The 27,584-nt window shown below is 39.5% G+C and overlaps 1 protein-coding gene across 2 annotated transcripts; it reads right to left on the bottom strand.

Moving 5' to 3' along the window:
- Positions 1 to 1,737: 1,737 nt before the first annotated feature.
- On the bottom strand, positions 1,738 to 27,584 carry LOC133950857 (3-hydroxy-3-methylglutaryl-coenzyme A reductase-like). Of its 2 annotated transcripts, none has more exons than XM_062385008.1 (20): positions 27,516 to 27,584; positions 22,384 to 22,557; positions 21,661 to 21,772; positions 20,248 to 20,335; positions 20,084 to 20,168; positions 19,884 to 19,989; positions 19,455 to 19,561; positions 19,256 to 19,375; positions 19,009 to 19,169; positions 18,100 to 18,353; positions 17,861 to 18,024; positions 12,313 to 12,507; positions 12,031 to 12,189; positions 11,293 to 11,450; positions 10,337 to 10,442; positions 9,168 to 9,338; positions 8,617 to 8,757; positions 7,994 to 8,152; positions 5,235 to 5,389; positions 1,738 to 2,824 (listed from the first exon to the last, which is right to left on the bottom strand). In XM_062385008.1, exons 2-20 carry the CDS (start codon positions 22,543 to 22,545, stop codon positions 2,770 to 2,772), a joined length of 2,658 nt encoding a protein of 885 aa, XP_062240992.1. In that variant the 5' UTR covers positions 22,546 to 22,557; positions 27,516 to 27,584; the 3' UTR covers positions 1,738 to 2,769. The 2 variants fall into 2 exon arrangements, with proteins under 2 accessions (XP_062240992.1, XP_062240993.1); XM_062385009.1 differs by having other exon boundaries at positions 21,661 to 21,769.

The following is a 27,584-nucleotide window of genomic DNA, read 5'->3' as shown; positions in this document are numbered from 1 at the left end:
ATATCATTGTTTGAGTATAAGTTTTATGGAGTTCAATAAAGTTATCCCCATCTCAATCACCCTCTTGTAAACGAGTTACTTCATAACTATTGACTGGTTTATTTTGACCCATTGCTTGCAGGAGAACTATAGTCTTTCATCCAGTTGCATTTAGTTTTCTGGTTCTCAGAACAGAATGTTGCTGTACTGCCATGGTTAAGAAATTCATAGGTCAACAATCTTTGCTGCATTTGGAAGCTTTAATTTGTACAGGTTATTTTGAAAGTTTTCAGTCTTTTCCTGACCTGATGTCCTCCTCCTGCCTCAATGAGACAAGAGTTCCACTGACTAATCTTTTGGTTTGATTGATACATTTCTCATTTAATTAATTCTCTGCAGGTTTATGAATATGCAGTATGCTAGGGTCCTTTCCTTGACAATATTGGCATGTCATCCTTCTTTTACAGGTTGTGTCCCTTGGTTAAACAGCCAAAGCAGATGCATCTTAATATCTTGGGGTTGGGCCTTTATCAATTCACACTCATTTAATGAATGTTTAACTATGCTACGAATGCAACAGTTACCAATACATATATTTATTGTCAGGTTTTCAGGCTTGTTGATTCTTTGGCTGACTGGCAGTTTGACTCTCTCTCATTCCAATTGACATGGCAAAGCAACTGCTTTTACCTCCGTTAAGTTTTTATTCTGTCGCTGTGTTACCTTTTGGGAATTGAATTCTGAATATAACCAAAGAGAGAATCTTTAAGAATGCAAGCTTGTTTCTCAATAAATGCTAACAGGCAAGTGAATTGGACCAGTTTTTTCTATTCCAAAAGCACATATGATGTGGTCCTCCACTTTTCCTTTTTTACAAGAAATATTAGTTTTAATCTAGATGCAAGATTCAGTTCATCCATTCTTTTTAACTCTGTCATACCACATCTTCTAAGGTAAAGGGCATAGGCATACAATTAATTTCCATCATCAGACTTTATATTGCTCCAGCTGATGGCTTTCTCGATGTTCACATTAACGATTTTCATTCCATCTCCAAAGTGGATTTTCAGAAGTCACTGAGGCTCAGTATAGCCATTGTTAGCGTCCATGTGGCCACAAGTGTATTGTTCAAGGAAATAAAGTCCATCCTCATGATAACACTTTTTTTTCAAAACAATGCTTAAATGCACGCATGTAGGTTTGAAAACTTAAAGGGTCACCATCACTGGGATCTCTCTTGATAAAAGTGAGGATTTTTTTTTGGTTGCAAAACCAGTAGATCTGCTAAATCAATTTGTCTCTAGATCAGTTAACAGATCTTTTTGTAATCACTCGAGTCTGAGTATGTTTCCTCAGAAGAGTCACTGACTGGGTCCTCCTGTTCCTGCTGCTCCTGCACTGGAGATGGGTCATAGGTTTTTAGTTTAGGTGGATGGGGCAAATCTCATTCGTTAATCACTGGTTTGAGCTGTCTTTTTCTTACTTATGAGCCACTTCACATGGATACAGGATTTAGCTGATTACTGTGCACTCCGACCACACCGTCTACGGAAGTGTTCAATTTACATTCTAAGGAATCCAATGGAGATTCTACTCGGTGATGTCTCGTTATTCCATCAACAGCTTTTTCGAGTGTATCTTCAGTCTTTGACTATGTGGTGGCCTGTTATTTGATTTTTATTCTCTGCTACTTTAACGGGCTCCGCTTCTTGACTCAACATTAAGACAAAGTCAAACTCATAACACTGCAGTCATCAATTCTGTTGTCTTTTGGTACATTTATTGTAGTTCAAAGCAAAACTAACAAACTTGTCTAATTCCAGCGTGAGGTCAAAGATTGTACTGATGCCCCATTCTCCAAACATTTCCTCCAGCTATGCTGAGAACCTCAGTCGCCTCCTTCCTTCCTTCTATCACAGCTGATCATCATCTCATTAATCACAATAAACAAATAATAAATTCAAAAATAATTAATTTGACATGAATTTAGAAATCTAAATCATCCCAATTAATTACAAGTCATGTGAGAATATATTTCATAATAAACACAAATAATTGGCTCTGACACATATTTAGTGCTGGTGTTCATTGTTAACTTAAGGTGAGCGCAGGTCAGCAGGGGAGTGAGGAGGGAGGACATGAGGGCGGCTTATACAGCACAGGCAAGATTAAATTGGTTAGAGGTTATAAATGTCGGTTTTAGTACATTTTTGATAAATTGCCCAGCCCTGATTTACATAAAGTCTATTATTTAATTTTGAAGCCAGTCATGGTTATTCTTATGCTGTCTTGTGGTTGAACCAGAATTTGAATCTGCTTGGGCTCGGGCTGTTCACCACTGTGTCATTGTTAGCTTCATAAAACACGATATTAAAGAAATCAAATGATGTAAATTCTGTGGCAACAAGCATTGCCAGTGAGGTTTACATGACCAGTGACACACTTTCAACAATCAGAACCTTTTACTTGTTTCTTAAGTCTGTGTGGCATTATTTGTGTTCACTGTAATCGATTTGGTGGCAGGAGAGCATACATTTTTAATATGAACCCTGACCATCTATTTCCTAACAAAACTTGACATTATCTCTTAACTGTGATGATAAAAGGCGCAAATAATGCACTTCTTCTAGCCAGCTGCATAAGCCACAAGACTTTATAATGTATGTCACTTCAAAGACACCTGTATCTGTTTGATTAATGATTGGTCCCTTTCAGTTTGTCCATATTTTCCTGGATTTTCTACTTCGTCCAGTGACCTGGGATCAATGAGTCTATGCTGCTCTCAAGCTTTCAAGAGGCTTTCTTGCTGCATGTTCCTGGAGGCTCCTGTAGATTCATCTTAGATCTGCAGAAAGAACAGTCAGGTAATCAGAGACCCCTTTAAGACCTGGTATTAACAGCTGCAAGTACAGGTATGAATGCACATAGGACACATTGAAGACTCATTTGAAAGCTAGACACGCAGACCACATTAGAAGGTGGCCTAGGATGCATGTGGCCTCATTTTTTTAGCTGTGTCAACACAAATAAATCTTGGACTACACTGAAGGACAGCCTACTCAGATGACTTATTCGTCCTGCTACAGTTTCATTATGATCCCAAAGTATTGATAGACTTCTCAGTGTTTGCCGAACATTCATTTTGGTGGCTCATTTAAAATATAATACTGATTACCACATTTTCTGTTATTCCTCTAAATTATAAAAATTGTGTGACTTAAATCACCCTACCCTGCTCTACCCTGTGTGACCTTTCCTACCCTATAACCAGGGGTTGTGTAAAGCAGAGTCCTGCACCGGGTCGGTTACCTGCCGGATAACCCGAATAAGGTTGTTTAAAAAACATATTTATGGAAATTCAGGGGTATGGGTTAAAGTGAACTAAATGCTTGCGGGTAGCAGGTGATGTTATTGTTTTCATTGAAATTGGTAATGAAAAAATGTAAAATTTAAAAGGTTTTATGTGAAAGCCTTGATAAAAATGGATGACATATAGACAAAATTACTCAGTGGTGAATACCAAATTGTGGACAACACATCGTTGAGAACCAAGTCGGCCATTGAGAAAAAGTTTTTATTATCAAAGACTCTGAGAACACATGACACACGGAGATTCTCTTTCCAGCTTCCCCTTCCTCTTCTCAAATCATTATCACATCAAATAAATTCAGATCTCATCAATCCAGGGCCACATCCTGGATTACGATCTGTGGCTCGCGTATCAGAGATCGTAATGGTGGATCCAGTTGGGCGGATTCTGTATCATGCTTGCTGATTGGGATATTAATGATGGATCCTTTATCGTGTTAACCCTTATCAATGACGCTTAAACCTTTATCTTGATGATATTCTCCTTTACACTTGACATCCATTGCACTTTTGTCCGTCCTGAGAGAGGAATCTCCACATGTGGCTCTCTCTGAGATTTCTAGGTTATTTTTACCTTGTAAAAAAAAAGTTTCGTTTTTTTTTCCTTACTCTTGTTTAGGGTTAAGGGCAGAGGATGTCACACCATGTTAAAGCCCTATGAGACAAATTGTGTTTTGTGAATATGGGCTATACCAATAAAATTTGATTGATTGATTGATTATAAACAATGCCAAAAAGTAATAGCTTTTGAAAGCTGAAAGCTAGGCCCTTTGTCACTGAGGAAACACCTCGACAGCAGCAAGAACACAGGTGCTACGCTAATTGACAGATGCTCAAGAGCACAACTATCAAACCACAAAAAAGGGGGATGCCATCACCCAGTTGCAGGTAGAATTTGTGTGCCGGGATATCATATAGTTAGAAGCTGTGTCTGGTTAGACAATCATTCCGGACCTGAGGACACAGATGACTGAAGGCAATGGGGCTGTCACTTTGGATATGTGGACAGATCCAATCACTACGATTCTACGGTAAATTCGTCAAGTGTGTTAAGCCAGCGGAGTTGTCCGGCTGACGGTGGCCGGTTAGAGCACTGACGGCATGTGTGTACGGTCACATAGGGTTATAACGAACTTTCATAACGGTGCTAGCATAATAGCATCAGTACGAAATTACTTAATTTCGTAAGTAAAAATAAAGTGCTTTGAATTGAGTTACTGTTTAGCCTGTGTTTAATCACGGGTCAGTAGCAGGTCTTATATTAATGAGTCAGGACATTAATATGTCCTGACTCATATATTAAAGTGAGTATATATATGAGTCAGGATACGAGTATGCAAAACAGGACCCTTGCATTACTCAGGTGGACAGGCAGTGTTGCGTAATTTATCAACATTTCATACCCCATAGGCCACTCTTTTTTAAAGATCATGAATCATTAGGGTTTTGGATGCATGAAGTGCAGTCAATGTCCAATGCTTGATCTCTTTTGTGGAAGGTTAATAGGTCATGTCACTACTTTCTTTTTACAACCAAGTTTTCTACCTACGATCACTCTTTAAATAGGATATTTTCGGGTCAACCACATTTTGGAACATTTTGGAACAGCAGACCACATTATTTCAAAGTCTGCTTTGGCAGGCCCTACATGGGTCGTACTTCTCTGATATAAAAAAAAATAGTTAATAAGGACATAGTTTTCCTTTATGTTGTACCTTTCAACAGAGGTAATTGAACCAAAGGATGAACCAATTGGTTTGGTTTTACTAGGTTGTGGTTTTAATAGAAGTCACCATTGACAGTGTATATGATTTTTCATGTAGTCCTGGGAAAAGCTCACAGACATAAAATGACTAAATCTGTAAATGAGTGCTCCTTACCCTTACCTATTGTGTGTCATGTGACTCTTGACGAGATGTCCAGCAGCCAGAGCAGCCATCAGTGAGAGCTCTCCGGCCAGCACGGTGGCACATACAACCCTGGCCAGCTGCCGGGCATTCTCTCCTGGACAGTCCTGACTGGCTCCCTGCACGCCCAAAATCTGTGAACATACGTGCACACACACACACTCAAAATTTACAACATTGATGAAAAAAGAATATGTCTGATAGAGATGAATCTGCATCTGCCAATCAGCCTGCTGCTCCCTCATTATGAATATATATAAAATCTGATTTGTTTGCTTTCCTTGCTCCTAAATGGTGAAACAAGCTCCGCATTGACATTAGGATAACAGAAAGTCTCTACATTTTCCGCCGCAGACTAAAGACACATCTCTTCCAACAACACCTTGGATAAAACTAATTTTTTAACATTTCGTTGCACTTATATAGCATTTACATGTAGCACTTGGTAGTTTAGCTTTTTTAAAGCAAATTGTAGTTTTACCCTCATGGTGGAATGCACTCATTGTAAGTCGCTTATTGTAAGCGTCAGCGAAATTAAATGTAATTTAAGGTAATGTAATGAATGGAGACGTATTGAAAATTGTAAAAATTATTTTTTCATAAAAAAGGGAACTAAATCAAGGAAAGGGAAAATGTATTAATGGGTAAGTTAATACATTCCACATGACTGTGTGATCTCATCTCAATACTCTTATAATTAATAAAATATGCTGCAATTCTTGAACAGTTGCTTGCCTAAATGTAATTTGTATTAAATTAAATTGTATTTGCACAGCCTAAAATCATAGCATACAATTTTTCTAAGCACTTTTTACTTAGTGAGATCAAGGCCTTACAGGTATATAAAGTTATAGAGAAACCCTATATTTCCCACAACAAGCAAGCACTTTTTGGACTATGGAGATAAAAACTCCCTGGAATTTAACTGGAAGATACCTATAGCAGAACCAGACTTTATGTGGCCAGTCATCTGCCTCGACAAGTTGGGGTGAGCAGACAAAATGGAGAAGAGAGGAGACGTGGGTGGAAAAGAGGAGAGAGAAAAGGGGAGAGAAAGGAGAGATAAGAGTGAGAGGAGAGAGAAATAGACCAAGAACAGTTGTGTAACCATCATTTTACAGTTCTGTCAGACTCTGGTTGGTTTAAGAAAATAATAAGAGTGACATTTACAGACGCAATGAAAGCAGCACCAGTTAATAATAATAATGATAATAATAAGGCTACATTTAGCTGATATCAGCCTTCCTCTCTATTTCTTGTATAATTTGAGTTGTAACCCACATTAAAATATAACTAGGGCTGTGAAATGATTACAATTTTTTCTATGGATTAATCATGATTAATCACATTTCCGATTTTATCGGTATATTTTTGTGAAAACAAAATGTTATGACAACAGACGGATATATACATTTAACATTTTTTCTTTTTATATTCATAAATAAGCAAAACAATGGTGCTGCAACTCAGCAGTTCTTTAGCAGTTGTCTTTGCTATTCCATATGGAACATTAAAATAATCTTCATCCTAAACTTAGCCATTGTATGGTTGAATAAAACTTTTTTCTTTTCTTTTTAAATCAAACAGAAATTACTTGAGCTTCTTAGCCATTCTTTTTCTAGGATGGTTGAAATTTTTCATAGTTTTTGTCAAACAACCATTAACCACACCATGACACAATCTAATCCCTCTCAAGGTCCTCTTAGCTAGTCGTTCTTTAGCCAGTTGGTGAGGCAAAATAACTTGCTCACGTTCTATGACAGTATAGCTGACCGCTTCTTTTGCCCATTGTGTCCTGCGAGTTAGTCTGGTTTGGCGCATTGCACTTGAACGCCCCTCGCCGACCAACGCATGCTTCACGTTGCGGTGGGTATTACTACTGTGAAACGATAACGTCTTCCCACAGAGTGTACATATCACCTTGGTTTTATTGAATGTTCGATCTTTGTTTTTTTGGAACCCATCTTCCCGTCCAGAAGGTTCTCAGGTTCATCAGAATTATCCATGTTGTTTGTTTGTTTGAATGGCAGCTGCCGTCTGACTGCATTCGAGCGGCGACTAGTGCAGAGTAGGCGTAATTGTGGTTATATTAGAAGGTCCTTCTGCGCATGTGTTAAATGCGTTAAAAAAAACAACTAATTAATCTTGTAATTTAATGATAACGCGTTAACGCGTTATTTTTCACAGCTCTAAATATAACAGATAGATGATTAAATCATTTATAATGTTACCCAATTCCAACAGAACCTGGAACTGGTCCTGTATCTTACAAATTTGTTGAGCAAGCCAGGAGTGGCCAAAATATATATTAACTAGCAACAAGTGAATCGGATGATAATACATCCATCAAGTGTTAATCTTCCAAACTCAGTTCTAGCTAGTGGCTTAAAAAGCAGAGACAACAACTTTAAGACTTTCTAAAACAGTATAGTTCTGTTCAGAAAATAATCACAGTTGACCTGCCCTAATCTGAATCAGGCTCACAGTTTATTGTAGAGTTTACATATGGCACAGCTGTACAGAAATCATCATCATCATTGCTGTGTACAAGCTTGGCAGTAATACTGAGAAAACATTGCTTACCATATCAACGCCGTAGCAATCATATAAACACCCACAGTTAGCCAATCAACCACAGAAATGTATCTCATAGTGCCGATTGCAAAAATTGAGTGGCAATGACTTTGCGGAGAAAGTTGATGTTGGAGATATAGTAAAACATTTATGTTTGTGTGTACCTGGAGGCAGGCTTGCTGAGGTGCCAGGTTGGTGCCCCCTCCTACAGTGCCCAGCTCTATAGAGGGCATGGTGCAGCTGATGTACAAATCTTCCCGAGTTGGCCCTGTTGCCTCCATCAGGGTGATGCAGTTACTGCTGGTCACTGTTTGGGCAGGATCCTGGAGGAAACGCACGCACAAGCACGCGCACGCACACACACACACACACACACACACACACACACACACACACACACATTTAAATAATTGATTTGAATCCACCAATCATATTCATACAAAAAGGATTCAAACATTTCTCAAGGGTTGAATACAGCTTAGTGACTCATGGGTACAAGAAACATCTCCTACGCCAAACAGCAAGACTACCTCACCACACACACACACACACACACACACACACACACACACACACACACACACACACACACACACACACACACACACACACACACACACACACACACACACACACACACACACACACACACACACACACACACACACACACACACACACACACACACACACACACACACACACACACACACACAAACTATTGACACAAGAAAACATTGAAACACACACACACACTGATGCACAGTATTTCTTAACAATTACTTCACCTGTCCACAGGCGATGAAGATAGCAGCCACAAGGTTGGCTGCGTGAGCATTAAATCCACCAATGCTCCCAGCCATTGCGGAGCCCACTAGGTTCTTACTGACATTCACCTCCACCATAGTTTCCGTTGTCGTTTTTAAAACCTGCAGCAGCGCAGGAAGAATTTAATATAAGATGAAGATGACTATTGAATGGGAAACAACTTCAGGTTAGATGAAGCCATATACAACTGAAACATTCACAATTTATCTGTCTTCAGACAATAGACATTGAGTATCTGCTTAAATTGTTTCAGTATAGAAGTCCCTAAATGTTTCCATGCTGAGCAGCAATGTAGGGATGGTGCACTATCTGCCCCAATAACATAAAATGAATGTGAAATGTCAAAATATATTGATACATGAATTGGAAACCAGATTATTTCCGGCAACATTTTAGGATTTTCACGGACCAACATCAGTAGCTTTTACCAATACTTAATACCTACTTTTAAAATGTGCAAGAAGTCAGTGCCAACAACTGTGTGTGCTTTCTTAGTTCTGGCTCTGCCTACCTCTCTAACCACTTTAGCAGGGATGGTGGCATCACAGACAGCAGACTTGCCTCTGCCTTCAATCCAGTTGATGGCAGCTGGTTTCTTATCAGTGCAGTAGTTCCCACTGACAGACACCACCTGCACCTCTGGGAAGTGCTGTTGCAGTCTGGTCAGAGCCTGTTCTGTACCCTGCAGATCAGTCAAGCGTGAATACTGTAAAATCGTTTTATATTTGCATACTGGACGTGTGCAAAGTTAAGCAAGAAAATTTTGCATTAAAATATTTGTTGCCCTATGTGACAAAATGTGATTTGTGAATTTGATTGTTTGATGAGGCCAATAGTGTTGCAAAATTCTACATACATAATCGGATTTGTAAACCTGTAATTTGTAAATCTGTCAAATGTAGACATAGAAGGATTTATTACATATTCAGGGATCTATGTTCTTATTGATCATGAATGTAAACCTGATATGTCTTATCTACAGTGAAGGCATTGGGAGGCCATTTTGCACCGATTTTTTAGTCAATGCTTGACAAAAAAAAAAACGTTGTGTTTGATTTGTATATAAGTTGAATGATTTACTTAAAGGGCACATATTATGCCCATTTACCACAGTTGATATGGTTCCTTGGGAGTCTTAATGAAATGTCTGTTACATATTTTGGTCAAAATACCACAAGGATAATTTAAAACAGCACCCTTTTACCCTGTCTAAAACAGCCCTCCTCAGATTGACCTGTTTTGAGTGCCAAAGCTAAATTCCAACTTTTCAGATAAAAAATTATGTAATTTAACCAAAAGTTAAGTTTTGCAATGAAATCTTACATTGTGCCTGTACCGTATTATTCGAATTATTCTTTGTATGTTGCTGCCATGACAGAGAATGGCTCCTGTTGTACCCGTGAATGTTCAGTCCACTTTTGAGCAGTAAAAATGTTTAATTATTGGGCCAATTTCTGTGTGTCAAATATTCTGACAAAATAAATAAATTGAATCATCAAAATGATCTGACAGTTTTGTCCTGCAGGCCTGCAGTTGCCCACCACTTTCCTACATACTTCTGTATCTCTATGATATATGTGTGATATAATGTGCCTACAATGCAAAACGTTTTTTGGCTATTTAAATGAAAGCCTTGATGATATGAAACACGCAAGCATATGTATACATACACAAAGTTACCTTAGATATCATATTCATCCCCATAGCATCTCCAGTCTTTGAATGTAAGCGAATGTATAGGTTTCTCCCAGCCACACCAACCAGCAACTTCTGGAGCCGAGCAAACCTACAAACAGCAACCACAAAAATAAACCAGATGACATACAGCCAACATGAAACCCAAACTTACTGCAGTTCTGTTCATGTCAGTTCAGTGTTAATTTCGTTGACGAAATATATTCGTTAACGACCCTTTTTCCATAACGAAAAACGGATCTTTGTAAATAAAAACTATGACTAAATCTATTTCTAACTTTCATTGACGAGACGAGACAAAAATGTTGGTGGTTGACTAAGTCACTATAATTTTTTTAACATCATCGTATAAGGCCGTCATGAAGTATCAGGAGCGGGCGAGTGAGTCTGAGTGCATGTGTGTGTGTGTGCGTGTGTGTGTGTGTGTTCGTCCTCCCAGATAGCGCACTGGTCCCGAGGCTCCGCCCCCCACCCCACTGACTCGCTCAGAGACACATGATCAGAGCTAGTACACGTGAAGAAGCCTCTCAGTGACTGACTGCTTCTTAACAGTGGAACAGTGAAAACAGTGGTCTCAGAGATCAGCGCCTCAGCTTCTTGATCAGAGCAGAAGCTGCAGTTGGTTTCTACCGAGCTGCAGTTTCTGTGTTCGCCTCCAGTCTGACCTGCTCTCCCTTTTTGTTTTCACATTTAAAATTAAATATATATTTTTGAGCTATTAGGCTCCAGCTATATGTTTTAATGGAAAAGGAATTTAATGTGGCTATTGACTAAAACTAGACTAAAATGGAATTCGTTTTCGTCGACTAAAACTAGACTAAAACTAAGAAGAATAAAAATGACTCAATGTGACTAAAACTAAAATGCATTTTCGTCAAAAGACTAAGACTAAATCAAAAATAGCTGCCAAAATTAACACTGTGTCATTTTTATATTTGTACCTGCTAGTGCTGTCAAAAGCTTCTTTGATGGCCTGATAACCGTCAATGCTCTCCATCCAGGCCTTTACCTCAGCAGCCTGACAAGCAGAGGGCATCCTCACTACTGGTCCTCGAGTCATGCTGTCAGCCAGGATACAACTGCTGGCTCCACCTCCAAGCTAATACAAGCAGGGGCGACATAACCCATACAGTATTATCCCAGGATGCTGCTTACACACTAGTTGTGAACACTATAAATAAATTGAAAATGAGTAGAAAAATTTACAGAAACAATAGTTACACATTCTCTGTTTTAAATCTTAGTTATAAAGCAGCTACAGCTTTTTTTAGGATGTATGAATTTGAGACCTATCAATCAAAACAAAAGTCTTCTTTATCGTTGCCCCCAGTTTTATCAGTGTCTGCCAAGCCACAAGACGCACACTTTGTTGACCTCCCAGTACTGATCTCCTCACAGAGAGTTATATCAGCAACAAAACATGCTGAGTTTGCCCACTGAGGATCCACAATAATAATTCACATTGGGTGTTTGTCAGGGAAGTTATTTTAGATATTTGAATAGACAAACAAATAAAATCCCTATATAAAACAGTCCCTGTTCCCAGGTTAAAAATCATAGTGTTTAATGGCTTTTTAGAAGGGGTGCCTTTAGAGTCACAGTCTAATAAATTATAATTTAAAGATACAGCTGGCTAAAGAAAACAATTTCTAGACCAACCACCAGCATCTGACACTCACAGCAATTGCTCGACAACCGCGGTTGGTGCTGGCAACCAAGCAGCCCTCTGTGGTTGCCATGGGAACATGGAACTGCTTTCCATCCAGATGTAGTGGTCCCGCCACGCCCACGGGTACAGGTACATAGCCAATCACGTTCTCACAGCAGGTGCCCATAACCTGAAAACAGAAATTTTAGCAACCTTGTGAATCTGTTGTGCAGAGAGGACTACAGTTTGTGTGTGTTGTGTGTGTGTGTGTGTGTGTGTGTGTGTGTGTGTGTGTGTGTGTGTGTGTCTTCACCTTAGAGTAGTCATAGTGGGTGTATGGTAGGGAGGAGAGGGCAGAAGGAGAGGGAAGCTTTGCAGATATTATCTGTCTTCGTATGGCCACTCCTCTCTCAGGACTCTCCATCGTGGCCTCCAATTTATATGCAGGGATATGTTTAGAGTTGACCAGCAGTATCACCTCAGCATCACTAAGTAAACTTGGCCCAAGCTGAAACAGAAGCATAATGTTTACAATTCACAGCAGAGATGAAGCAGTGTGAACATTTTATTTCAAAATTATAGTGACCAAAATTAACAGTATTATCAGTATTTTTGTGACATTGCTAAAATGCAAACTAATTTTATTGGTGTAGCCCATATTAACAAACCACCTTTTGTCTCATAAGGATTAACAAAGTTTGACATCCTCTGTCCTTTACCCTTAACAATAGGAAGAAAAATTTAAATAAAAAGCAGGAAACCTCAGGGAGAGCAAAATGTGAGGGATCCCTCTCCCAAGACGGACAGATGTGAAATAGATGTGTCTGACTAAAGGCATCAACAAAATAAAAAATAAAATGTATAAGGTATTTATACATAAGAAAATGTTTGAAAAAGATTAAGGGAGCAGCAATGACAAATTAATTGTTGTCAGTATTGTATATCAAAAAGACTTGTTGTAATCATAGTCCATGATCAGCTGCCTCCACGATCACGATCCACTACCACGATCAGCTGCCACAGCAATCAGATGGCCCCATGACCCAGAATCCACCATAACGATCATAATCCACCACCACTATGCATGAGCAGCTGCCAACACAATCCATGATCAGCCATCACGATCTCTGATTTGCAAACCACTATCATCCACCATTATTTTCCATGATGTGGCCGCAGCAGCAGGATGGGAAGTAATCTCTTTAAGGTATGATGGTGCCACATTATTCAGGTTTTAATTAAACTATTATCATTATATCAAATAAGGAGAAGAATTGTTGATTAACAATAATCACGTCTGGATGTAACAAAGGCGTTTTTCTGCATCTTTTTGATAAAAGACATGTCTTATTTTTTTCTTTCTAATCTCTGTATAAAATGTGATGATTGAAGTTGTTGAATGCTGCACTGACATCTAACAGGACGAGGACAGAAATCCACCCTTGTTCCATTTTTTTAAAGAAGGGGTTTGGTTACAGCTAGCTAAAACATTGGTACATATCCTGATGATAATAAGTGATTGATTGTGTTCAGTAATGTACTATCAATTGGGGGCAACATTTATTTAAGTAACTGTAGGAATGGGATCTAAGATTCAAGTTGTGGGTTGACATTAAGATATGTGAGGTCAGCTAATTACAGGTGATCAGAGAGAAGCTTTCTAAATAATTAATAGGTTCAATTCGGGGCAGGTGAGGACAACCTTAACCTAAGGAAATCAATTGGACAAATGGTTTTCCAAAAGTCATTGTATAATATTGAATAATTTGAAAGTAATTTCAGAGCATGATAATACTCCTGAAAAATAAATAGAAGTGTTTTCCAATGTTCATTTCTTCCTGACATAAATAAAATAATTCATAAATTGGTTTAAACAGCATCTTCCTCTACAATTGTTTAAAAAAATAATATTTATGATACCTAATGTCTGTATTTTCGCTCCATTTCAGTTTAGTCTGAGAGTACCTACTGTGCTTTGCGTAAATTATTCTTACACTTGTTATGTTAAATGCAGATGTCTAACTCTAACATCTGAAAGTGTGGTAAAAGTATCAGTGTTTAACGCACGCAATATTTTTTTTTTGGGGGGGGGGGGGGTAGAATCATTGCAAATGCCTTTCTTTTAGCATGCTTTAATCAGTTACACCTCAGAGACACCAGAGTGTCTAATCTGACTAAAGCAAAGTTAAATCATACAACTTTCTGAAAGCGGTCTAATTGATGCATTTGACTACAAACATATCTTAGAGAAGTGAAGTACTCAGTTAATTAACATTAATGGAGCCGCCCTTAATTGGTTTAAACCTTATTTTTCTGATCGCACCCTATTCGTGCATATTAATGATGAGTCATCTGTGCGCACCAAAGTTAACCATGGTGTTCCACAGGGCTCTGTGCTCGGCCAATTTTATTCTCATTATATATGCTTCCACTAGGAAACATTATCAGGACACATTCGGTAAATTTCCACTGCTATGCGGATGAAACCCAGTTATACTTATCAATAAAACCTGAACAAAGTAATCAATTAACTAAACTTCAAGCATGTCTCAAGGACATAAAAACCTGGATGACCCGCAATTTTCTCTTATTAAACTCAAAAAATCCTCAGCCTGAACGACTCCCGCCCAGTAGCACTCACTTCCATCTTCATGAAGTGCTTTGAGCGGCTGGTCCAACCATTCATCACCTCCTCCCTCCCTGACTCTCTGGACCCTCTTCAGTTTGCCTACAAATCAAATAGGTCGACTGCAGATGCCATCTCCCTCACCATCCACACTGCCCTCTCCCACCTGGACTAGAGGGACACATATGTGAGAATGCTGTTCATCGACTACAGTTCAGCATTCAACACCATCGTGCCCCTGAAGCTTGTCACCAAGCTCAGAGACCTTGGGCTCAACATCGCCCTCTGTGAGTGGATACTGAACTTCCTGACGGGCAGACCACAGGCGTTGCGGATCGGCAGCACCACATCCTCCACCATGACTCTCAACACCGGGGCCCCCCAGGGCTGCGTGCTCAGTCCTCTTCTGTACTCCCTGTTCATGCATGACTGCTTGGCCACGCACAGCTCCAACACCATCATTAAGTCTGCTGATGACACCACTGTCATAGGCCTGATCACCGGCAACGATGAGAAGGCCTACAGAGAGGAGGTCAGAGCCCTGACATCTTGGTGCCAGGACAACAACCTCCATCTCAACGTCAGCAAAACGAAGGAGCTGATCGTGGACTACAGGAAGAGATGAGGAGAAGAACACGCCCCCCTCTCCATCAACAGGGCCACGGTGGAGCGAGTCAGCAGCTTCAAGTTCCTCGGGGTCCACATCACTGACGACCTGACCTGGACCCATCACACAGACTCCATCAGCAAGATGGCCAGGCAGCGGCTCTTCTTCCTCTGCAGGCTGCGGAAGCTCCACATGGACTCATGGCAACTTCTACAGATGCACCATAGAGAGCATCCTGACTGGCTGCATCACCACCTGGTATGGCAGCTGCACCTCTCTGAACCGTAAGGCTTTACAGAGGGTGGTGAAGTCTGCCCAGCACATCACCAGGACAGCGCTACCATCCATAGAGGACCTCTACACCCAGCGGTGCAGGAAGAAGAGCAGCCGGATTATTAAAGACCCCTTTCACCCCAGCCATAAACATTTTTGCCTGCTGCCATTTGGCAGACGGTATCGCAGCATCCGGGGCCGCACCACCAGGCTCAGAGACAGTTTCATCCCCCGGGCCATACGACTTTTAAACTCCTCTCTGTGACATATCTGCATATTTGCACTTTTGTTGTTTTATTTTCTCCTCAGTTGTTTATATATATTTAGATATATATACATTATTTTCTTTTTTAAATTATGATATTCCATTTTATTCTATTTTACAATATTTCTATAATATTTCATTGTATAGGTTGTAATTACTTGAGCATTGTTAGAAGAGAGCCTGAGACTCAAGCATTTCACTGCCAGCGACTGCTTAATGTTATTGTTGTGCATTTGACAATAAAAATCTTGAATCTTTAATCCTTAATCTTGAGATAAAACAGAGGTTATAATACTTGGCCCTAAACACCTTAGAGACAAATTATCTTAAGATATAGCTGCATTAGACGACATAGCCCTTGCTTCCAATGAAACCGTCAGGAACTTGGGAGTGATCTTCGATCCTGATTTGTCCTTTTACTCACACCTAAAACAAATTTCTAGGACAGCCTTTTTCCACTTTCGTAATATCTCAAAAATTAGACATGTCCTATGGCAAAAAGATGCAGTAATTCATTACTATAAGGCTCCAGCAGTAAGTTGTTAAAGACTTTACAGCTTGTCCAAAATGCAGCAGCACGTGTCCTGACGAGAATCAAGAGAGAGAGCACATTTCTGCAGTATTAGCATCGCTACACTGGCTTCCGGTTAAATCTAGAATAGAATTTAAAATTCTCCTCCTCACCTTCAAGGCCCTGCATAATATGGCACCTTTTTATCTTAAAGAGCTGTAAGTACCTTATCAACCCACTAGAGCAATCCGCTCCCAAAATTCAGGCTTACTTGTCGTCCCTAAAGTCTCTAAAAGTAGAGTAGGAGCCAGAGCTTTTAGCCATTAAGCCACTCTGCTGTGGAATAATGTACCACTTTCAGTTCGGGAGGCAGACACTATCTGTTTGTTTAAGAGTAGGCTCAAAACCTTCCTTTTTGATAAAGCTTATAGTTAGAGCTAATTAGTGCGGCAGAATGTTACTTGTCCTATGTTCTAAATAGGAAGTTCAGTTTAAAAAGGCATAGAGGAATTTATGTCTGATCTACTGAGTGGGCCACATGGTTTTAATCGTACCACCATACAAACCAGTAGACAGTCAGATTTACCTTGAGCCTCAGTGTACCCCCAAGTTCAGCCTGTATCATTGTTTACAAGACAAAAACCCCTGATGATGCTAAGACGCAAAGGGAATTTATGACACATGACACACAGAGCTTCTCTTTCCAGCTTCTTCTTCCTCTTCTCCATGCCCTTCACATTGAAGTAAGTAATATCTCATCAGTACATGTTACTGACTTTACCCCTTCCCCGAGTCCCTTTGCTTTATTGCCCGCAAATCCGGGCCCGCTGTGGCCGCACCATGGATAACGATTTTGAACTCTCCTCTGAACTGCAATAATTCCACCAGACCAGCACTGTGACATATTTGCCTATTGCACATAAATCACATAAAAGGTCGCAATGGTGGATCCAGTATGGCGGATTCTGTATCCTGATGGCTCATCGTAGTGGGAATGACGGATCCTTTGTCAAGTTGGAGTGATATAATGGTGGTGGACCACGGCTGAGGCGGCGCCTGATGATGGATCTTAATAAGCGGCATTGGACAATGACTGTGGGCTATAGTGGATCCGACCATGATGATGGATCATTAACTTGCTGGCTGCTGACCATGGACTATGATTGCAGCTTGACTACTTGACATATCGATTGAAGTTATCCTTCAAGATGTTTACCCTCATCAATGCTGCTAAAAAACTTTAATCTTGATGATGTTTTCCTGCACTTGACATCTATTGCACGTCTGTCCGTCCTGGGAGAGGAATCCCTCACATGTGGCTTTCTCTGAGGTTTGTATGTATTTTTACCCTGTTAACAGGGTTTTTAAGTAGTTTTTCCTTACTCTTGCTGAAGGTTAAGGACCGAGGATGTGTCACCATGGTTAAGCCCTATGACACGAATTGTAATTTGTGAATATGGGCAAAACAAATAAAATTTGATTGATTGATTGAAGTAGGCAGGGCTGATGTTAACCATCTCACCATTTATAAGCTGTGATATTGAAGTTAGAGTGGCTTATATGACATGTGATGTTTTACCTTTGGGTTGTTGAGGATGGCCACACATTGGTCAATGCCCCTAGGCTTTTGGGGGGGGCTCAGCTGAACACCTTCAGACTTGAGCTCTTCTTCATCCCCCACAACAAAAATATTATTTGGCAGGGGATCAGCGGCTTGCACAGTCACAGGCCTGATAACCTCATCTATGGAAACAACGTGGAGTTGAATATCACAGTGCTACACAAGTTCATCTAATAAAACATCGCCACTTGACACACCTATCTCTGCCTTGCTGCCAGTTGCCAGGACAGGCATGATGGGGATGGGGTCGAGGGATCGGAGAGCTAGCGTCTCCTTCCTGCAGCAGGTTTCAGTAAGCTGCCGCATGGTCAGGGTGGGGGCGGACATTGTGATGGGGTTCTTCAGTGACAGGGTTGACTCCATCTCAACCTGCTCGAAGAAGATGTACTTGACAGCCAAAAGCAGGGCCAAAGCCAGACAGATCACTTGCTCTATGTCCATGGTTATCATCCTACAGGGAAGCAGGAACAAAAACCTTTCATTAAAGCAACGTTTTGACCTGAAAGTAAACATTTAGAGTCTATGCAGTAGGGGGGGTACAGGGGTAGGCTGGTTTACAAGAGAATCCTGGGGGGAATTTACACATTATAACAGATCTTGGCTTACACTTAGAATTAAAAAGTGATCTTGGGCTTGAAAATATTTGGTGACCACTGCATTATACGATACTATATAAGATACGTTTTTAGTTATTTTATGGATTCAATTTTTGTATTGACATTCCTCGGTCTAATTTCATACTAACTCCCAGGTGGCAAGACTCAAATGATAATTTACAGGATAATGGGGGCTTAATATATGGGGGCTTTTTAAATGCATTCCTGACACAGTAAATACTTGATTACTAAAAGCAGCTTCATTATATTATCCAGGGATAGACCACATACTCATGGTTTGACAGGTAGACATTAGTATGTTCTGCTTAAGGGCAATGAATGGGGAAGAATGGCTTTATTATTTATATATTATTGCTTTATGTTTTGTCCAACGTTTTATCTGATGAATTGTATGGCACTTTTTCTATGCTCTGGAAACTTTGATGAAAACATTTTGTGTTGTGTTTGTGTTCAACATGTAGTCTAAAGCTAGCATGTAAACAGCCTCACCTAGTGAGGTAAAAATACCAAAGTGGGTTCTCTGGCTCCATACTCCTAGACGAGAATTGGTCCAGCTCCATTCCAACCTGTGTGACTTCCACTATGGTGTGGGTGGACAAGGGTTCTGCAATCCAGCGGCTGTGGGCATGAACCATCACCAGGCCCAGAGACTGCACAAGGAGAAAGAGCACAAAGGAAATATCATGCTTATGTTCAAACAAAAACTAAGACGCAAATTAAGTGCAATAGATATTACCATGATAATTTTGACTCTCTGAGTTACAGGGTTGGGTTTGTTGTCCTCCTCCTCCTCCATCACTCTAGAGAAGTGGCTAAGCTGCCAGACAGGACGGCCCTCCTTACTGTCACGTGACAACTTAAAAAAACCAACCGTCAATAAAAGGTCATATGCACGCGCATGTAAACACATCCAATATCACTGTGATATTGCTTACCTCCAGCACCAGTGAGACACATGCAGGAAAGAAAGTCATGAACACAAAGTAGTTGGCTAAAACAGACATGCAGCCAAAGCAGCACATGATTTCCAACTGCCGCACACCTGAAAGATACAAGACAGATGCATTCAAGAACAACTCACATGAGAAAATTGGCAGCAATTTTACAACTAGAATTACAACCTTCTTGAGTCCTGGTCATAATTTGAAGGAATTCCCAAAATACAGACTTCAGGTCATCTTTTGAGTCCAAGTAAACATTTTTACTAAATTTGAAGAAATTCCCTCAGGGTGATCCTGAGATATTCACCATGAAAACTGATCTCAGAATAAGGAAGTAATGTCCACTAGAATAGACAAGCTTTCACTGCACTAGTCTAATACCTCATTCAAGGGAATAAAAAACCTCTAGATGGCAGTAAATACCTGACATGGTTCCCACTCCAATCACTAAGCACTCAACCAGGGCATCCAATGTAAAAGTAGGTCCCAGTACTGCCATACCACGAGCTATGTTGTCCCTCACTTCATCCTGAAAAAGAGTTAAGGGTAAAATGTTCCATTCTATGAATGCTGTTGAATGTCAATCATACGTGAGAGTATTATTTAGTAGTATTTCTTCATACCTGAGAACTGGAGCTTAAGGCAAACTTGGTAAGAGCTCCTGCTTTAGACAGGTCAATAAGAAGTAGGAAGAAGGGCAAAGCCTCACTAAAGAACAGAATATAGCAATCAGCTAGAGCATTTAACAAAGACATTACAAAAGGACTGTTTGCAGGTGTGTCCTTACTTGAGGCCTGTGAGCTCTTTATTAAGGAAGTGAATGACCACTGTGCTGAACACGAAACTGGAGAATATGGTGAAAAGACCAGCAATGCCTGCAAGGGAGTAGATGAGGTGTTTTTTGTTATATCTGGTTGGTCAGGTTTAAATATGGTGAATTGATTGCAATTATAAGAATTGACCACTTTAAGTACTTTAAGGGACTTTCAGATGGAACACAATAGCGACACCACTTGCGCTCTGAAACCCATTGGGTCTAATTCACTGATATTTTCTGAAGTTTTCTTACATAGTTTTTTGGAAAGAATTATAAGAAAACTCTACATCAGAGTCATGACACGTTCTTAAAGTTGTTCACATATATGTTCTTATATTGGTAAATGCCATGTGTTCGTAACTATCTGCCCAAAACAGGGCATGTGACTGCTATTAATGTCAGCAGTGGACATGAAATATCGCAACAAACGATTCATGGAATGCAGTTACACATTAAGAGAAGGCTGTATTGGGAGAAAATTGCATGATTGAAGTAAAACAATTGTTTGATCTCAGATTTAAATTCAAAATAAAATATTAAAATACAGAAGAGGGAGTAAATGGTCTGAATGGTCTGTATTTATATAGCGCTTTTCTACTCATGATGACCGCTTGCTTTACATTACAGTTTTACACTTACCAATTCACAGACACATTCATACAGTGTATCTTTGTGCTGCACTTTTCTCTATGAGAAGGGGCAATTTAAGGGTTACTCTAGAGGTGGAGTTGCTACGAATTTTAACTCTAATCAATCATCCTAAACCTAAACTTGAAGGGATCGTTCACCGAAAAACTTAATTCACTCATTATCTACTCACCACTATGAAGCCAGTATTCCTCCATCCAGAATAGCATGTCTTTAAGTGCTTCTTTAATGATAAAATTGTAATTTATCTAAATAAAATCTGCTATCTCCTGCACTAAATTAATGCTAATATCAAGCACAGAAATATCAGGTACAGCTGATAATCTTATTAATTATTTAGATAGCTTCTCTCCAATGAGTCTTAATCAGCTGACCTCAATTATCTCATCATCTAAATCCACAAATGGTATTTTAGACACCATTCCTACAAAGTTACTATGAAGAAATTCTGCACCTAATAAATATTACTTTCCTGGATACAATCATTCTATTGTTATCCTCAGGATATGTAATACAATCTTTAAATCTAGCTGTAATTAAACCCCTTCTAAAAAACAACACTCTGGACCAAGGGGTATTAGTCAACTAGGGACTGATATCCAACCCCCTCTTCCTGTCTAAAATCCTTGTGAACGTTGGAGCCAATCAGCTGTGGGCCCAAACTGGGCATCAAAGAAGGAACCTTCAATCGCTGTACAATCACTACAACATCATGTGTGCTCATGAATAATTTACCTAAAATATATTTGGATCCCAGCTGTCTCAAGTTCTGGAACTGGAAGTAAATATAGATGATGGCGATGCAACGGGTTATTGTCAGGATGATGATATCACTGCTCAGAATCTGCTATAAAAAGAGAAGACAATCTGATCAGTGGCAAGGTGATACAATTTCATCAGAAATGTACTGTTTGGTGAGGGGTCATGTTCAAATAAATAATGTCTGGAAGAGTTGGACATTTTCAGAGATATGCTTATTCTTTATCTTGTTAAAAATATGTTATCTTGTTAGTTTAATTCATACAAGTTATTATTTGCCAGGCTGTTTCTTGGTTGGGGCACTAATATCATGGAGTTGTGTCCTTACCATAAGGTTGCCAGCTAAGCAACAAAGACGCCAGGATGCTAGATGAGAAGTCAGGGGATTACTAAAACTAAAAACTTGCATCATGAACCTTTATAGCATCATGTACTGTATGTATGTCAATGCTCAGGAATAGTCACACCCTCGAATGTACCAGACTTCATTCAAATCCACCCAATATTTATTTTTTTGTCTGGACAAAAATGGTGGGTCCTCATCCCTGAAGCCAAGGGCTTTGAGTTAATAGTATGGTTTGTAAAATGATTCAAGTTCTGCGAGTACTTGTGACATATAATCTTAAAGTAAAGAGACGCTTTGTGGTGAATACAATACTGCACATAACAGACAAATTCTTTAACTACTTGTTGACTCACCTCTTCTGTTTTATGGCAGTCAAAGTTCCAGCCACAGATCTGGTCATTAGTGAACATGTTCATGGACAACATACAGATGGTGAGGGTGACAGTGCTGACAATCACCTCCCATGGGTGGGAGGCCACCAGAAGTCCATGCATACGGAACAGATTGGTCAGCATGGTGCTATAAATCTGCAAGATCACACAAGTGGAATAAAATAAGCTGGACGTGACAATATACATTTAAAGAGAACATTGTGGAAAACAATGTAATCATACGAAACAGGGTTTCTGGCATATGACTACTGTATGTGTACAGTGAAACCTTGTCATTGATAATGACAATGAGAAGGTAAATGTAGCACTTGTAAGCAATATATAGCACAATGCATGCTACTGGACCAGTTCTAGGCTCTTATCAAGTGGGGAAAAACATAAAACAAGCCAGAGACCAGGTAAATATAGAGCTAGCACTTATTTTTAACAGTGCAATATACCCTTTTTTACCTTTTTTTTCAGTTTGTATCTTCACCTAAGTTAGTTAAATTCTTTAATTTTTTTGTTTATATTAGACCTGTTTATATTAGACCGGTCTGGTGTCTAACTTTAAGTCAATAGACTGTATCTGTTTTTTGCCTGAGTCAACTCTTTTTCCTTTCTCCCTTATCTCAGGTGAGAAATAATATCACAGTGATATGTTGGTTGATATATGGTTTACTAAGCTCGGCTGTTATCATCCATCGATATACAGTAACTCCAAACTCCAATCAGAAAGAAAACCTGGCGAACTGGGAACCTTTTGCATTAAGGCTAACCACTACACCATCATCGTACCTAGCTGCCAATGGTTGCAAATACTATGCAAATAGTATATAATTATATAATAACATTTGCTAATAATAAGCATTAGCAAATAAGCATTAGCATTAAGTGAGAGGAGAAACATCACTGTCCAACCACACATGGATGTTTCTGCAGCTCCTACAAAGCCAACTGAATTAGGCTTCATAAGCCATTTTCCAACACGACCTGCGGGTAAAGTCCGGATGATTGGGTCCGGAGTTTACCCAGAGTTGGCCTTTAACACATGCACAACATAGCCTCCTGCTGTGTTGTGCATTCTCTGTCCAGACGCGCTCGCAACAGCAACAAATCATCTGCATTATTCATGTCAAACGTTGTGCAGCAAGGTGCAGCAGGCAGAGGCAGGAAGCGATATAGTAACTCCGCTGCAGAGATCACATGATTTTCTTTACAACACACAGACACCAGTGTCAGCTCTTATCACTACAAAATCCTTTGAAATCCGAGAGTGACACCGCTTTTTCACTGGAAGATATTTGTTAGTGTTTGAGCACTGTTGTTTTGGCTCCAGATTTTCAGGGTTCGGTCTAGGGCTGGGCGATAAAACCATAGCGATAATTATTTTCAAAAAATTTAAGACACAATCGATATATCGTTGATAGAACTCATTCCTTCCATGTTTTGACAGACAACACGGACAGTCAATGATAATGACAAAAGCGAAAAAAAAATCATGTGGCTGGAATGCAGTTACAGCCACGTAAGTTAGGTTGACGCACACAGCACAGTGTGTAGGAGGAGCAGCAGCTTACGTGCTAATGTTTGGGTTCCTGTAGACAGGTGGATGATTTATATCCATGCAGGGACTGAACATAATCAATTCGTGTTTTTTGCTATGTTCATTGTCTCAGCGGGTTTCCCACAGCTGAATAATTATAGCTTTGTGTTTGCTTAATTTACTCTAGAGTTTATTAGACACATGTTTAAACTTAATACACAACAAGAGACGTAAAGTGACATAACCAGGCACAACCAGGACATCAAGGTTAAAGTGACCGGAACACCGGTGCCATGATAGACAGAATCGATTAATAATTGTTTAAGATTAGAGCACACACACACACACACACACATACAGACAGATGATGAATTCTGCCTGCAAATTTATAACGGATCACAGTGTTTTATCTTCATTGCTGCATAAGTGATGCCCTGTGTATTTGTGTGTATCGCTCACACAAATCTTTATATTTGTGTGAGCGATTAGAAAACATCAGAGGAGCAGAGTCACTTGATGGCCTGCGCCAGTGTTGTACCAGTTCACACTAAAAGAACTAGTTCAAAGTTCAGTTCATACAGATGAAAATCAATATGTTCAAGATTTTTTTATTGGAATGGTTATGATTTAGATGGCACTAGGGCTGGGCGACGCATCAACGAAATCTAAGTCATCCATTTAAAAACAGTAATCTTACATCACCCAATTAACACCAAATTCAGTATATAGCATTTTGAGACTGAGGTTGGTCACACATCAGTCTCCTTCTCTCTCAGAAGGCAGCACAGGTTCTTCTCCAGGCTCTTGTCAATGAACAAGTTCACGTTCATAGTTATTTAAAAAAAAAAAATGAACTAAGTTCACGGTTCCGAAAATAAACTAGTTCACCTTTTAATCATGTGTTTAGTTATTAATCGATAGTGTCTGATCATGTCTGCATGTTGCTCCGCTCACTTCAAACTGAGTCCTGACTGTGCAACACGTCTCCTGTTGTACTCAGCACAAAATGTTGACAAGTCATTTTTCATGATGTTTAAATGCAGCCTCATAAGCTATGGAGCGAATCAAACAAACTAGTGTTGCAACAATTAATCAACGTAGTCAACAAAAAGCTATGGCAAAAATAGTAGCCGACGAATTGAATCATTGATGATTCGCTGGTTACGTCATAGCACGTATATTTCGTGCCGTGCAGCTGAACTAAATGTTGATTTACCAGAGTTGCTGTTGGAAGAAGCTGAGGAGTGAACCCTTCCTATCTCTGAAAGTGTACAATAGTGACAAAACATGCACCAATGGCGGTGTCCGTTGCAACACCATCACATACCAGAAAGTCAAAAGTATGGAAGATTTTCACCCTTAATATAACCCGAAAAAAATTACCTGCAATATTTGCACGGCAGACCTTGCTTTCCATGGAAGCAGGACACAAATATTTGAAGGGGAGGCAATTATGCAGTCTGAAGAAGACAAAAGTTTTTGTTGATGTTTTAATTGCTGCTACTTTCCCTGTCCTTTTGTTAAAAAAAAGGCTAATTTTAAGGGTTAGGGTAAACCCAACATTTTTTGAATGAAGTGTCGATCTTTATTGTCTTTATTTTCAGTCATCACAGGTCACAAACAACCTCAAGCTAAATTTAAAAGGTGATGGCTAAATAAGAGCAATTGAGAATTTGTGTGATTCATAATCCGATTAGACGATTCATCTTTTCAATAATCTATAGATGAATCGACTATCAGAATAGTCATTAGTTGCAGCCCTATTCAGCAGTAGAATTTAGTCGAAGGAGCGAGATGGCTCTTTCAAGTCTCTGTTTTCTCTCTATACTCATCTCTTCGATTAAACAACGGAAAACCCAGACAATGATCTGAATATCTTTAATGTATCATCTCCGGCAGCAGGGCTTCATCTGATTGGCCAATTATAATTGACATGCAGAACATGAATGCATGGCACATGGAGAATAATTTATTGCAGTTTAAACCATATTTTGCGATAATTGATCGTGTACGCTGATATCAAAATGATGACAGATTTTTTGATATATTGGCAGCCTGAAGGTTAGAATACTTCAAACCATACCTAATACTGGCGTATTCTATGATATGCAAAATAATCTCTTAAACCCTAAACCCACATGTACTCTTTCAAAATGATGTGTAAAATGAGATACATTCATATTCTCCTTCAAATGGCATTAAAAGCCTAACAGTCCACTACAACAAGGGGATATGCTAGCGGATGTAGCGATGCAAACGCATTGCTACATCGAGTTCTATAAGCTGTTGCGTGTGCGGTTTTCTTTTGTGTTCGTTTGACATGATCTTGCCTCCGAAGGACATCAGAGGAAGTTTAAGCTTAAAATATGGTGTAAATGACAACCTTTCAGTCGAATGAATGTCTGAGCTTCCAGCTGCATGGATGACACCACACGGACAGTACGGAGGCATGTTGTGTTTTTTATTAAATCTGAAGAAGGGGTTACATTTATTTAAATTGGATTGGATTTTGCTGCAACACTATTTAACCCCAAGACTCCTAAAGTGGATTGTGGAGTCAAATACCCTTCACCAACCCCTTCATTGGTAAAGTCGTGATTAGAAACTGAGTGAATTTGAATTTTTCGGTGAACTATCCCTTTAAAATACAAACGCCAGCATAAAAGTAATGTGAAAGTCAGCTAGCGTTTATCTGTTCAGTTGCTAGTGAGGGGAGGGGCTGTGTGCCTTCCTGCCTGCAGCGGGGCTGTGTAAAGCTTTGTGTCAACTGATCATATCATACATTAGGTTAATGATGTATAGTTTGTGGTCATTCCTTTCCTTGGCATTATGTATGTATCTTCACATGTATTGATTACATTTTTCATGCTGACTTGGTCAAATTTGAACCAACATTTTCTCAGATACAAATTAAGACAGATATGGGCTCACTAAGTTCCACATTTTTGGGAGGACTCCGTGACTTTGACTGGTCATATCTCCTTTAACAGAGTGAAATGGTTATCATATAATTTATAATTATATAAAAATTTGGTGATGCATGATGAGCATATCAGTTAAAATCAAACTCAATTTTCTTTTGAAAGTTTGCATATAGGTAACGGGTAGTATTGGCCAATTAATCTGCCTCTACCTGTGGCCTGCACTACCAAGCAGGGTTTTTAAATTTTAAATTTCCTCTCATTTTATACCTTACTTATTTTTTATTTGATCTCTTTGATTGTCCATTTGTACTTTTAATTTTAGTTATAATACCATCAAAATCCTTTGCTACTGTCAGCAGTTTCAAACAGAAGCCAAAATGTGGTGTGGCAGATAAAAAAAAAACACATGGCTATGAAAGACTATTTCATTCACACAGGCAAAGAGGTTGCCGAGGAAGATTGTCAAGCTACACATCATATATCTATCCTATTAATAAGTATGCGTTTGACACGTTACTCCAGTGCCGGTGCATTTATTGTCCAAGCCTAACCGTTTGTTTTAGCCTTCATTTTTCAAACTGGTGGGCGCAGTTAGCGTAGCCTATACGAAGTACAGTTTAACGGATGAGAGAAGAGCAACTTACCGTGAGCAGGCGGAAGACTAATCTGAGCTTCAGTTCAAGCGGTGAGCAGATGAAAGTCGGTTCTGACAG

Source organism: Platichthys flesus, chromosome 3 (assembly GCF_949316205.1).
Source record: "Platichthys flesus chromosome 3, fPlaFle2.1, whole genome shotgun sequence".
NCBI classification, from domain to species: Eukaryota; Metazoa; Chordata; class Actinopteri; order Pleuronectiformes; family Pleuronectidae; genus Platichthys; species Platichthys flesus.
This window is presented reverse-complemented; position numbering and strand designations above follow the sequence as displayed.

Bases quoted from the DNA above. Each gene is read 5' to 3' on its own strand.
- LOC133950857 (XM_062385008.1), bottom strand. From the start codon at position 22,545: ATGCTGACCAATCTGTTCCGTATGCATGGACTTCTGGTGGCCTCCCAC. The intron at 20,336-21,660 runs GTAAATTATTCA...ACTCCCTTGCAG, and splicing joins GGGATCCAAATATATTTTAG to GCATTGCTGGTCTTTTCACC. The intron at 9,339-10,336 runs GTAACTTTGTGT...ACTGATCTGCAG, and splicing joins GGATGAATATGATATCTAAG to GGTACAGAACAGGCTCTGAC.